Source organism: Macrosteles quadrilineatus, unplaced genomic scaffold (genome assembly GCF_028750875.1).
Source record: "Macrosteles quadrilineatus isolate MER2022 unplaced genomic scaffold, UCM_ALF_1.0 Scaffold_1__1_contigs__length_201487025, whole genome shotgun sequence".
NCBI classification, from domain to species: Eukaryota; Metazoa; Arthropoda; class Insecta; order Hemiptera; family Cicadellidae; genus Macrosteles; species Macrosteles quadrilineatus.
Genome location: NW_026542594.1, coordinates 74,890,346 through 74,905,250, shown reverse-complemented (window position 1 = coordinate 74,905,250; position 14,905 = coordinate 74,890,346). Strand labels below are relative to the sequence as shown.

At 35.9% G+C, this 14,905-nt stretch overlaps 1 protein-coding gene across 1 annotated transcript in view; it reads right to left on the bottom strand.

Annotated features, from left to right (window-relative positions):
* Window positions 1-1,893: 1,893 nt before the first annotated feature.
* Window positions 1,894-14,905, bottom strand: part of LOC128983609 (protein slit) — a 383,814-nt gene continuing 370,802 nt past the window's right edge. Inside the window, exons 31-33 of the mRNA XM_054402968.1 lie at window positions 8,383-8,606; window positions 5,817-6,095; window positions 1,894-4,742 (exon numbers count right to left, since the gene is read on the bottom strand). Coding sequence (XP_054258943.1) covers window positions 4,516-4,742; window positions 5,817-6,095; window positions 8,383-8,606 — 730 coding nt within the window. The 3' untranslated portion in view covers window positions 1,894-4,515. The remainder of the gene's footprint in view (window positions 4,743-5,816; window positions 6,096-8,382; window positions 8,607-14,905) is intronic.

Genomic DNA, 14,905 nt, shown 5'->3' with positions numbered 1-14,905 from the left:
GTAGTGAAATTGAAAAAGTTGATTCATATAAATACTTGGGTATTGTTTTCGATTCAAAGATGAAGTGGTCGGAACATGTTGAATATCTAAAAAATAAACTACGTAAATATATTTATGCATTCAGGCAACTTAGTGATGTTCTCGAAGAGCGAGAAATTAAAATCGCATACTATGCATATGTTCAGTCATTGTTATCATTTGGAATTATTGCTTTTGGTGGTGCTTACAAAACTATCTTGCAGCCTCTCTTTGTAACGCAGAAAACAATTTTAAAAGTTGCATTTAAAAAACATTTTAGATATTCAACTGACGACCTTTTTGCAGAATCAGGAGTTTTGACAGTCCGACAGTTGTTTTTGAAATTTATTTTAGTTCACATGTACAAAAACTTTGAGAATATTTTTGAAAACATTACTCATTCCCACAATACGCGCTTCTCGCAAAACGTAGGTATATTTGTTCCACAGACCTTAAACTCATTTTCACACACAAACTGCTTTCATTTAACCCAAATTATCTATCGAAAGTTGTGTGACAAATACCAGAATGCCGACATATTTAATTCTCCATCTCTTTCTTTGTTTAAGAAGCATGTAGTAGCGTGGCTTGTAGGATTGAGCTCAGAGGACACCGAGGCTGTTATCGCGTTGGGCTGACCTGACCGTTGACCCTACACTACAACACACAATCACTGATACAACGACTAACCAACACACTACCCACCACCCACCTCCATTCGACCTATTCACTTGATCACTTGATTTTTAAGAGAAATCATGATTCTTTTTAGTTCAGTAAAATATCGTAGTCCAGTTCCAAGCAAGATAAACATTTTACCCAGCAAGACGTGTTATAACAATTACACTAGATAACATTTCCCACTATACAATTTACCCGCAACTCATGTCTACGCACAGGCCCCTGCCTATGTAGACATTTTCCTTTTAATTTGATAAGGTATTTTTATTTTTTCTCTTTGTGCCATTTAGTTATACAGTATTATACTTTTGTAATTATTATATTTTTTTACGTTAAGGATTGTATGATTTATGTAAATACCACAAAATGTATTATGCCAGTTGGGAAATAAAATGTTATTTCATTTCATTATTTCATATGCTTATTATTCAGATTATAGTCTATAGTGATTAACTAAAAGATAAACTGTGTGATCTTGTGTCATGATAAGCTCTATCCGATGAAGTTTGTGGGTTATAATGGAAGCAGCTATGCAATATTAAGCTAGTGTGATGGCAAATTTACCCTCCCCAGCAACTCCATTCATTTCAGCATTTACCTACTTAGAATATTGCTTGTCTAATTAGCATACCAATACCATATACAGTACCTAACTCCACTTTTTGGCCATTTTAAGTTTTTTTATATTTTTTTCTAAATAAATATCCACCCGACAATGCAAAGCTTGTATCTCTAAAAAAATTGTATTTTATATTTTAAATTGAGCAAACCTCTTAACAACAGTGCTTTAGATTGTATTTGGCAACTCCCAGTTGCAACATCATGGTGTATACTATTTTCAGTGCTATGTTTTTCAGTGCCATGTAAAGTACTCATCTTTGTAGCCATGCCTCAAAGAACCTACTCCATGGCATGATTAATTGTTCTCTAATCAGTGAGGTACAATCACATTTCAGAAAGGTCGCTTTAAGGATTGGAAATTAAACAAGGTAATGTTAGCTTTCATGGATAGATTTTTTTTACCTTTGTATTTATCACGGTAACATTTATTTATGATAACACTGTAAAAAAAAATGGGTCTCTATAGTCTCTGTACTCAAACTTCAACAATGATACGTTAATGGTGATTTACTGGTATATGAGTGACTGTGAACTGTTATTGAATAAGGCAAAAAACATTAAATATACAAATAAAACTGTTCAATGTATATTTCAAAACAATTTACAATTTCACATTTTAAATGCACATGTAAAAATTTATGATGTCTATGATAATATATTAATTTAAACAACGTATATTTTGTATACAACTTTAAATAGCCTTCTAGTCTTATACATCAGTGATGAATGCTTTAAAACTCTATTGTCATAACCAGTATTTTACGAAAACCACTACTTACAAATAAGTCTTGATTCAAAAGTCTACTGAAATCGTTAAAACTATTAGGCATGACAACAAATGGGTTTAAATACCCTGTTAAAATTAATTCATATTAAAACTGTACAGCACATATATTAGGATCGTTTAAGTGATGTGACCATCAACTAAGGGGGTGTAAACGTACAAAAATAAAATAGACACATACACATAAGTTAGCAAAGTAACTATTGAAAAAGATTTAATTTTCATTAGCTTATAAAAGTAAAGAAAATGGCAGTATTTGACCTTGCAAAATCAAACTCAAACAATAAACTCCTATCATTATTAGTTTGTACTTGACATGTTTCACAACATAAATCCACAGCTATGATGTTACGAAGAGTTAAAATTGACAATATTAATACGTAGGAACAGTTGTGGTAAACCAACAGTTTTACTATTTGACTTATGAATTCTAGCGAATTTCCAATATTAGCACACTGCATGTTGTTTATAGGTTGGAATTTATATTTCTATATTATGACTTGTTTGGATGTGAATTCTTCTACGGAATAAAAATATGTTTGCTTAATCAATGCTTAAAACTAAAGCTTTGTACTTTAAAATTTTCTTTAAAATATGCATAGTTAGGATTAGAATTTTAATTGTGTTATCTTCCAGAGGTGGAATAATTTTAATCCAAAATGTCAAGATATTACTGTTAACATCCTATTTTGAAGTTTCTTTAGCTTCGGTCATTTTAACAATCATACTTCAGTGGAAATTCGCTGTAGGATTTGAACCTCGCTACATCATCTGCTTATTAACAAAAAATCATCATATTTTTACACAGATATGTGAGACTGAATAAACACAACACACATGAAATAAAGTACGTATATATATAACTGTTCCCTAGTGGAACACGGCTTAGACTGTACAAAAACCTAGATCTAACCATGCAACACTGAAGCATGTCCTGCTATGTACACGGTAGTTTCAGTTTAGTCTGGTGGCACGGACAACGGTGCAAACTAAAGGCCCCTCCTCTACTCGTCTCACTCCACAAAACACTTTTCAACTCTCGACGCAAATTTTTAACTGTAAACAACAATTTTACAACAGAATTATTATAAACATCTTTACATTTTCTGTCATGTGATGTTTTCTAATTTTCTACTAAAATATTTCATAAGATCAACTAAAAGCAATAAATAATTTTCACATATAACGAATACTTAAACAATATTCTTATAATAATTATACAAGTATGAATAATAAATAATAAGCTAAATTTTTATAACAAGATTTTTTTTGCCCTCAAAATATAATACAAAACTGTGTGGCTCGCCCACTCTATCAATCCAGCCTGCTACCAGTAATGTGTTTGATGTTGTATTATGGAACCATTCAACATTCAAACTATGATGATAGATGTTGAGACAAATCATTTTTGATAAATGTAAAAGAAATTATCAGTCATTTGTTTGGATTAAGAGATTTTCCACTTATTACGATCAAATAGATAGCTATTTCTTAAGAAATATTATCCAACAGATATAAAACATAATTAATTAACTATATGTAACACTTTTTGGCAATCCTGTTCACAAGTAAAGGGCTCTTGCTACACATAAATAAAAACTACACAATTGGAAGATGACGTATTCAAAAAATCAAATCAACGGGCAGTGATTCCTAACTGATTGATATTTAAACAGGTCAAGGTGTATGAATTGATTTATTTCTTGTATTGGAAGTTTAACAAAATTACAATAACCTAACAATATTTGCGTCAATGGTTTCCAAGTGGGTGGATAGTTTGTGTTTAATTTTTTGTAGAGCATATATTACAACATGGTCTAGAACATGAAACATTTAAAACTCTTTGCTGTAAATTAAATTTTATTTTTTGTTTTTTTTGTTTTTTTTTCATGGTACAAGTTTATTAAGAGGGGCAAAATGTATGACTAAATGCTCACTATCCAAAATATATTTTTTATACTCAATAAGTGTCTCTTATATCTTATAGCAATTACCGTACTCTATTACCTAGGTTTTGTTAAAACTAATAACACAACAAAAAATCGATAAAGAGAGATTTACTATTGTTGCTAGCGCTCAAAACGATAAAGATAAAAGACATATCACAGTTTAAGCATACAATCACAACTAAGCTAAACATTCATTTTTCTCGTTACTGTAAAAATAAAGAATTTGTTAGCGAGGTTAGGTTAGCAGGCTGTCATGTAGATGAGCCGACCCTACGGGAGGAGAAGGAAAAGACAAACACACAGCGACCACATCACAATAATAAATAAGCTACTGACAATGGAAATATATACAAAATAAAAGAAGAATCTATTGGTAGTGGTCCAGTGAGGCCTGATGAGAGCTGGTGGGTCGAGTTGAACATGGGGCAAGGCTACATGTGTGGAGTGGGAGGGGCCAGATAGTCAGTAGCACTTCTTGGTGCACGCGCACTTGCGCACGATCTCCACGTCTTTGGTGTATCGTGTCCCGTCGTTGCATATTAAACGCACTTTGCGCCTCTTAGTCTTGCGTGCGCGACAGCAGCTGGAGCCGCAGCTTCCTTCGCACTTGGCCATCTTGACGGGCTTGCGAGACCTGCAGCCATTCTCACTGTAGTACTCTCTGGTCTGCTCCTTGCGACATGTAGGTGCTGCAACAGGACAGAACACTAACTAGGGTGTTGAAATCTATCAATAAAATAACTAATGAATAAATGTTTGACACTGTGCAAAGTGGGTAAAAGCCATTTAGGTTACAAAGTTCAATAATCACACTGATATAATGTTTGATTCCTGAAGATAATTACGGTATACAACTGATTATTGCTCCTTCATTATATTTTATTTACATCAATTTAGATTTTGAAGGTATTCAAACCACTATTGTCTCAATCAATTCCAGAGGTAGTTTACAAACTTAAGATAAAAAAATTCAAAGTTCAAAAAGCCCTTTACAAAAATAGATTTAGAAAATTTGATAAGTATACAATGAAGTATTTAATGTTTAAAAACAAAACTTTAGTGAATTAAATGTATTAATGATTTTGTGCCATGGAAAGGTTGCTAAAATGACAATAGGATGGAGCTCAAACCAAACATGTTAGTTAGCCCTATGAGTGAACATACTACTTAAAATGTCAACTAAGTTAGCTGAAAATTAAAATTATGTTAAACAAGTTTATGTTATTTGAAGAAGTTGACAATAAAGTAACTCGTACGCACAGTTTGAATAGGCCTTTATTGTACATAATTTTTTTACAGAAATGTGAGACTTTAACAATAAGTCCCCTTTGGTTACATATTAAACTGCATTTAATGTTTGTTGTAGGCCTATAGTTTTTTTATAACCAAACTTTCAATAGTAAGAAATGGAGAATTTTATTCAGGTCAATCTCTATACATTAGCTCTTCTTAACACTTTATGCCGTGGTAATTAATTTTGGCTTTGTTTATAATTTATAATTTTAGAGTGACAGTTTAACTTTAACACACCTCATTTTGTTTACTTATATTACATTTGTTACTTAGTTTCACTCCACCACCAAAACCAGGTAACCACAATCAATATGAGTAAAGCAATGTTTGAGAACAGGGTCCAAGACCTTACATGTGTATGTTCCACAGAACAATACGCTAACACGATGCAGCATTATCTATTTACAGTGTTTAGTTTGTTAGCTGAAATGATTTAAAACTCTCCAAGTTCGGAATGTGCAAATATTTACCCTGTTCACAATATTTGCCACTCCATCCTGGCTGGCACTTGCACACGTATTCACCCGGGCTCTTGGCGACACACTTACTTCCTCTGCGGCACTGGTTGTTGCGGCAGGGGTCCTCATCCTCCTCGTCCTCATCCTCCTCTTGCTCTATCCTCCCTCCTTCCTCCTCTACCATCTGGTCCTCGTCTTGCATCAGTGAGCAGCCTGGAGTCACCTTCTGCTGCCGAGCCGCGTTGGTGAAGTCTACTTGCTTGTGGTTCACCCACAGCTCCCTCATACATCCTGCACAACAATAACACAACCATTGACAATATAACGTTGTTGTTATTGATGTAATGTGTTCATGAGTTTCAACCTGTGTGGAATCCCGGTACCAAGATATTAGTTATGTAATCTCTTTACGCTTCATTGTTATGTTCTTTTTCTAGACAATTTGGTCTTATAATGCAATCATTTTAAATGCTGATTGAATAAATAAACAAAAAACAAATAGATCTGAATTCTGAATTGTATAAGTTCCACTCTAAAAAACACACAAGCTTAAACGGATGATTTTTATAATTTATTAAAAACGAACATCACGAATATACAGAACATACGAGGCATCTAAACACCTGTTCAGTGACATCTCATCATGGATAAAACTAGAATAAAATATTTATCACATAGTTTTTAACGTTGTAGCTTGAATGTTTAGGCTGTGGTTTCCTAGACGCGTAATAGATGCGCAGCGGTTTAAATGCGCTGCGTCTTTTATCCAGGTCCCAAAACGCAGCTGCCGTGAGTGGTTTCCTAGACTGCGTACAATACACACGGTTGGTGCGTAACTTAAGTTCCACGGGAGAGTAACTAGTGGCTACTATGATGTTATACGATGATTTAGATAATGAAATGGATATTTTTGTATTAAAATCTTTGAAGAAGCGTAATCAGTAAAAAGTACATGATTAGGAACTGTACGTAGCCCTCGTGGATCTTTTAACTGTACTGTTAAAGCAAACATGTCAATTTAAAATGTAAACAATAAATCTTAATTTACCCTGTCCAACTTTGCTTTTACTGTTATTATATTTACCTATTCGGGATTTACCGAATCGATGAAAATACCTTTTACAAGTATAACTGCAATAAGCATTTTATACTTAAACGCCAACCCCGTAAGAAGTTTGGGTACATTGCTAGTAATTAATACAGTATAGGCTTATTACTAAGATGTTCAGGAGTTCTTAAAATAATTATGGGGGCTCTTATATTTAGGAGTTGGTGTTGTGCTGACTTGAAAAGAATATTTGTCAACATTAGGTTTATTTACCAATAACAACAATAAGAAATTATGTAAGGATAAATTAATTAATTGTAGGGAACATGTAACAAAGGAATTGAATATTAAAATTACACATTATGGGGAACTACATAACGAATGATATGAAATATAATACTATAACATTGTAATTGTCTGAACAAAGTACTTCCATAATATGTCATTAGAAGAGGCAAATTCAATCAATTTTCCGTCGTTGTTTACATTTACTTCCGAATTCATTGCACAAGACATGTCTAAAACGCAGCGTAACTCAGATTTGACTGCTCTGAAAGCAGTCGGCCAAATACGCAGCTATTGGTGCGCGCGTATTAGATGCGCGCGCATTAGATACGCAGCCTTGGAAACCGCTTACACGAAACTCCATAAGACAAGTGTGCTGCGTCTTAGATGCGCACACGCAGCGCATCTATTACGCGTCTAGGAAACCACAGCCTTAATATTGTAATTTAATGTTGTTGCGTTGAAGTAACAACATTCATAACACACAGTTTAGTTATAAATCAAAAGCATTGTAGCAAAAAGATTACATATTTACATGTGTACCGGTACAGACTGATTGAATAGCTCGCTGAACAATGTTGCAAGTTACAAAAGTGAATATTTTAAGAAAACGTTCTGGGCGCCCTGATACCAACACAGCCAGTTTCCCACACATTTAAGCCGGGTTTACACGATTCCAAGCCAGGAGACAACTGACTGGCTTGGAATTACTGGCTTCGTGTAAACACTTCAGGCCAATTGGCAAGCCAAATGGCCCGCCAATTGTCCCGAAATTCAGTTGTCTCCGGGAGTAGACTGAGGACAATGAGCTGGGCCCAGTGAGTCCCCCACCCCTCGAAAACCCAGTTGTGACAATTGGCGCCGTGTAAACGGTGTGGAGACCAATAGCACTGTCTTGTCTTTTGGCAGTAGTACCCTGGTTCACTGTAAAATGCCTGGGCAAGTGTTGGCCACGTGTGAACAGGTTCTCGTTCAACTTGCCTGGCCTACGACAATTCCAAAACCACGTGATGCCAATTGGCAAAGACAATTGTCTCGCCAACTGGCATCGTGTAAACCCAGCTTTAATTGCTTGCAACCCAACCAATGTAGTTTTAAGATTGAAATATCCCAATCGAAAGTAGAGAAAGCCGTTTGTATTGTTGTTCTTAAAAATCTGAGTTTCATAATATATGTTGTTCACAAACATGTTTTTCAGTAGAGATATTTAATTGACAGTTGGTAGTAATAATGTGCTTGTCTTACCATTGAAACTAGTGAGGTTGCGGAGGTGCCACTGTGAGAAGGCGTTTTGTCCCGGCTCAGGAGGGATACCCCCAATGTAGAGGGGTGAGGTAAGTCGCAGGAACTCTTGTTCTCCCTGGTTGATGATGGAGCGAGCCAGACCTCTGTCTACCCTCAGAGTAAAGTTCTTCTTGATGGCCAACAATTCAACCACGTGGTACTTCCCATCAGCCACCATCTCAAAACTGTGACATTGTAAAAAAAATTATGCTTATTTTATTACTTTTAAAATTTGGCTTCCTGACCCCACCCTACTATTTCTCCTGCCCTTTTAGTGAAAAGAACCTCATTTAAATAGGATAAATACTTTAAATAAAAGTCTAGAGGTTTCCACTAAATATTATTGTTTAATTTATCATACTTTTACAAGTAATTAACAATTAATTGTTTAGAGCAAATAAAAATGAACTACTTTGGTTGAAAAGCCTAAAAGAATGTCTCTTTGTTTATTTTTCTTTTCATAGCAACTAGGGATGGACGAGATTGGATTTTTAGTTCGAGACGAGACGAGACGAGATTTTTTATTTCTCATAAAATTTCGAGACGAGATCGAGACGAGATTTCTCTTCTCATACACAACGAGAAATGCACGTTCGAAATTTTTACTTATTTTGTAACATTGTTAGATGACTGTTTAAATACTAAAATTATGATAATAGGCAAGAATATTTACAATCTTTCATTAAATAACATCAGCATAACATTTTTTTATTAATCACGCCTAACTTATTCAAAATGCCTACGATTGAGAAACATGGTGATATCAGTTAGGATAGAGTTCAACTTATCCTAAAATAAAATAAATCATAAAATAAAAGCAATATTAATTTTTATAAAATAGTTACTTGTTTTGACTTTTTTTATAGTAATAAAACATTCCTCACCCTCCTTACACTTAACAAAACTTCTCAAATGTTATTAAAGTAATATTATTAAAATAATGAAAGTAATATTTACATTAAAAGAATTAAAGTAATATTTACATTAAAAGAATTAATTAAATAAGAACGCCTTCGAAAAGGAAACGCAACTACAACACGCTCCTGTATTGCGGGTATTGCATTGACTTTCTGCAGGCGTTTTTAATTTTTTTTTATTTTTTATTCTCGTCTCGATAAAAATCTCGGCCAAAAAGTAATCTCGTCTCGTGTAACGAGATTGAAAATTTCCCGAAAATTTCCCAAAATTTCGAGACTTGACCATCCCTAAAGCAACCAAAATTCAATAAACTATTTAAAACATCTGTCAGCTGATAAATCTGTCAGCTCACTACAGGAGCCCCCTACGAAGACTGGAAGTCCATGGAGTTTTGAAGGGTTCCGAAAAGTCACAAAAAAAATAACAAATAACAAAAAAAATAATAATAACAGCAAGGACAAAGGCAATTTCCATCAAACTAAAATTGGATTCTTGAATGTCACTTTTCTTCCAGACTTTGTCGTATATGACTTTTGAAAATCCACATCCTTTGAAGTTTGAGATACAGTTGAGGGCTTAACTTCATCATTCTGAAGGATATAGGCCGGTTTAACTCTGTCAAGACTAACTTTAACATTAGAACCATTCACTTTTATTGTGATAGTTTTACTGTCTTTCTTGATCACTGGATGAGGTCCGGTGTATGGATGTTGTAAAGATTTTCTCACAGCATCTACTCTCAGAAAAACGTGCGAACATGTGTCCAAATCACGAAAAATGAAGCTTCGGTTAATGCCGTGTCTCTTGATATTTGTTGGTTTTAATGATGAAATCTTGAGTCGTAGTCGAGACACAAAATTAGTCGGATCCTCTAAGGGTGATAGCTGGGTTGTTGGCATAAAATACTCGCCAGGGAGGCGTAAAACCTCTCCAAAAACCATTTCAGCAGACGAGGTGTTCAGATCCACACGGAAAGCATTTCTTATTCCAAGAAGCACTGTGGGTAAGGATTCGACCCACGTGGAGGCAGAGTGGCACATGATGGCCGCCTTGAGTTGTCTGTGGAAACGTTCCACCATGCCATTTGCGCACGGGTGGTAACTTGTTGTCCTTAATCTTGAAAATCCACACAATTTTCCTAACTCAGCGAAGAGTGCAGATTCAAATTGTTTACCCTGGTCTGTTGTTATTCGCAAGGGAACACCGTACCTTGATATCCAACAATTGAAAAGAGCTGACGAGACTTCTTCGGCAGAGATACCTTGCAAGGGGTGTGCTTCCGGCCATCTGGTGAACCTATCTACTACTGTAAGACAGTAACGAAGATTTCCAACTTGGGGTAATGGGCCGATGATATCCACATGAATATGTTCAAATCTACAATTTGGCAAAGGGAAATCGTTGATAGGTGTTTGAACATGACGAGTAATTTTTGAACGTTGACACTCTCGACAGGACAAGGTCCACTCTTTACAATCACGATTTATTGAAGGCCAAACATATCTTGAAGTTAACATTTTATTCATGGATTTTATCCCAGGGTGACTTAAGTTATGGATTGAATTAAACGCTTCTCTGCATAAACATTTGGGGATTATACAATCGTTCTCTACCGTTCTTTGTATCGCAGTAGACAAAAACATTAGAGCCAGGAACTGGAACTGGTTGAAGACAAAGTGAAGTACTGTTTTCGAGAATAGACTTAAGTTCCTCATCATTAGATTGAGAATCTGCCAAAGAGATGCAGATCAATTTTACTAGTCTTGTTGGCAGAAATAGATTCTATCCTAGAAAAACTGTCTGCTACTATGTTTGAAGCACCAGAAACATGTTGAATGTCAGTCGTGAACTGTGAAATAAATTAGAGATGGTTAGTTTGAACAGGAGGTAGTTTGTCCTTCTTTTGTTGAAAAACGAAAGTGATGGGCTTGTGATCAGTATAGACAGTACAGGAGTTAGCTTCTAATATATGTCTGAAATGTTTAACAGACGAATAGATGGCAAACAATTCCCTATAATAAGCGGGCCAACTGGCTTGCTTAGGTGTTAGTTTTTGGGAAAAGAAGGACAGAGGTTCCCATATTCCATCTTGATTCAATTGTTGTAGTACTGATCCTACTGCAGTATTCGATGCATCACAAAAAAGTGCTAATTTAGCATTAGCGTTGGGGTGACAAAGTAATGTAGCTTCGGCTAAATGATCCTTGCATTTACTGAATTTTTCAGTCAATACATCGGTCCAAGGGACTTTCTGATTCCCTTTTAATGACGAAAGGACAGTGTGGAGAGGGGCTTGAAATTCTGCAGCGTGAGGAATAAACCTGCGGTAAAAGTTCAACATTCCCAAAAATCGCCTAAGACCTTTGGCAGTTTGTGGCAAAGGATAATTCTGAAGGGCGTCAATGCGATCAGGCACAGGCCTGGTTCCGTCAGCGGTTACTTGATATCCCAAAAAAACTACTGAGTCAGTGTTAAATACAGATTTCTTCACATTTATAAGGACGCCATATTTGACTAACCTCTTGAACAGAATACGGAGGTGTTCTTCGTGCTCGACAGGATCTTTTGAGAAAACAAGGATATTGTCAATGTAGGGGAAACAAAAACTTAGTCCCTCTACGACTTCATCAATAAACCTTTGAAAAGTTTGACCAGCATTCCTCAACCCAAAAGACATGAACGGTAACTCAAAGAGACCGAATGGGGTCGTTATTGCAGTCTTGGGCACGTCTTCTTTATTAACCGGGATTTGGGTATATGCCTTTACAAGATCTATCACAGTGAAAACTTTACTACCGTGTAAACAATTTGAGAAATCATGGATATGTCGAACAGGGTAAGAATCTGGAATAGTGCGGGCATTCAATGCTCGGTAATCGCCACATGGTCGCCACTCATCATTCTTTTTAGGTACCATATGAAGTGTTGATGACCATGGGCTTTTGGAACGACACGCAGTTCCATTTGCTACCATGGATTCAAACTCTAATTTGGCAATTTTATATTTATCCGGAGCTAACCTTCTTGGTCTTGATGAGACTGGTGGGCCAGGAGTCGTATTTATGTAATGTACTGTGTTATGAGGAATAAATCTTGGTACTCCTAAAGGTTTTGTGATTTCTGGAAATTCCAATAACAGTGGATAGTTTGATGGGTCGGAAGTAATTAATTTAATACTAAATTGCTGAGTATTCATGAACTGACATTTACTTTTTAATTGTGTAATGTTGTCAATTAAGAAACCGTTACTACAATCAGGTAATAAAGAATAGTGAGCTAGGAAGTCAGAACCAATAATTGGAGTGCTTACTTTAGCTATTATGAAATTCCAGACTAGAGTTCTTTGTAGACCAATATTTAAGTTGAGACATAAACTACCATAAGTGGGTATTTCAGAGTTATTTGCAGCTCTGAGTTCTATCCCAGATGGTTTTAAGGGTCTTTTGACTAAATTTAGTGGTATACAACTCACGTCTGAACCTGTGTCTATCAGAAACTTATAGCCAGAATTGTTATCAATTACTTGTAACCTGTTGCTGTGGTTGCTGTCAACTCCGGGTGATTCATGAGTTTGGCGTCTAGGCACATGACAACTAGTCGACACCGCATCTAGTTGCCTAGTTCGTTTTTTGTAGAAGGGTAAGAGCAAGGAGTCACGCATTTGGTGGCACGTGATCCATAACGGTTATGATACCAGCAGTAGATGTCATTGTGGGGTGAGTTACTATGCTGTTTACTGGACTGGCTTTGACTTTGTGATCTGAACTTACTATTTTTATATGTCATCAAGTCATCTGAGAGACAGTTAACTTTCTCCTCCAGCATTGAAAGTTTCTCCAAAATTGCCTCAAAACCTCCTCCTTGATTGAGATTGTTGTGACTATGTGGGGTCTGAGAAAAGGTATTCGTTGGCTTACCTCGGTTTGACAAAATAGCGTCACAGCTTATTGCAGGTGAACTCAAAGGTTGAACCTCCTGAATCTTGTCCACTGTAACTGCCAATGATTCGGTACTGACCCCAGCGCCTAACTGGGTTTGCAGGATGCCTTGAATATGCGCAGGAAGTCGCTGCATCCAGATGATCCTCAGCAAGTCATCTTGTACGCTGCTGCCAGCTAACGATTTCAGTCTTCTGAGAAAGTGGGATGGTGTATCTGTCCCGAGTTCTTCTTCTACGAGTAACTGCTTAATCCTCTTATGTTCTGAGACTGATAATCTTCTTATCAGTTCTTCTTTCAGGCTCGTGTAAGGGTTTTCCAGATTTGGGTTTGAGAGTAAATCCTCTATTTCGGAGGCAGTCATCTCATCTAAGTGTGTCACAACGTGTGTGAAACGAAGGCTCTCATCGAAAATGTTCCATAAAGAGAAAATCGCCTCAATCTGTATGAACCAAAGTGCTGGTTTCTCACGCCAAAAATGGGGAAATTTTAATTGTGGAGATTGCATTGAAGTTGTGTTGTTAGACGGTCTTGGATTTACTGAATTGTTTCTTTCTTGAGTTTTCTGATTCATTGGATTAACCAAAAAATCTTCTTCTGAATCACCATTTTGTCTTGAATATTCAGAGTCAACTCCAATGACATCATTAAGTTGTTTTCTGAGATCTTGGTTTTGCTCTTCCATCAGTTTTAGTCTAGCCAATACTTCTTCATTGATTTCCATTATGTGTTCTTGATGTGTTCAATTCGGGGTCACCAATTTTAGTGAAAAGAACCTCATTTAAATAGGATAAATACTTTTAATAAAAGTCTAGAGGTTTCCACTAAATATTATTGTTTAATTTATCATACTTTTACAAGTAATTAACAATTAATTGTTTAGAGCAAATAAAAATGAACTACTTTGGTTGAAAAGCCTAAAAAAATGTCTCTTTGTTTATTTTTCTTTTCATAGAAACCAAAATTCAATAAACTATTTAAAACATCTGTCAGCTGATAAATCTGTCAGCTCACTACACCCTTACCACATCTACCCTCATGCGCATTCAACACTGACACTGACAGACTTTGACAAGACATCGAAAGATGTTCACGATTCAGCCATAATCTCAGATTTCAAGATTTTGAATTGACGGCAAAATATTTTCACAATTGTACGCTTCCGATGTTCGCAATGTTTTAACAGTCTGGTTTTTCATGCGCTGATATAGATTCATGTGCATTTATGTAAAAAAGTACTTTACTTGGTGTTAAGCCCTTCTACATTTTTCTTGAATCCATTTTAAAACCAAATGGCACTAAAATCAGGTTTTGTAATGTACACGAAATTCTCAGAAAATTCACACCCTACTATAGGTCGGCCGCTTAGAAAACGACCTGCGCGCTAATGCTAAACCAATGCTGGAGGAGGTCGTTTTCTAAGCGGCCGACCTATACCCTACTTATCCACTACTGTCCAGTTTCATTTTATTTGGAGTAAAGCCAACCCCATATAATATTTTTAGCCTTATTGACCACACTTGTTTTCAGCGTGAGGGTTAGAAGTACCTAACATAAACATTAGGGATGGACGGGTCCCGAAATTTCGGGAATTTTTCGGGAAAAAAATATTCCCGATTATCGGGACG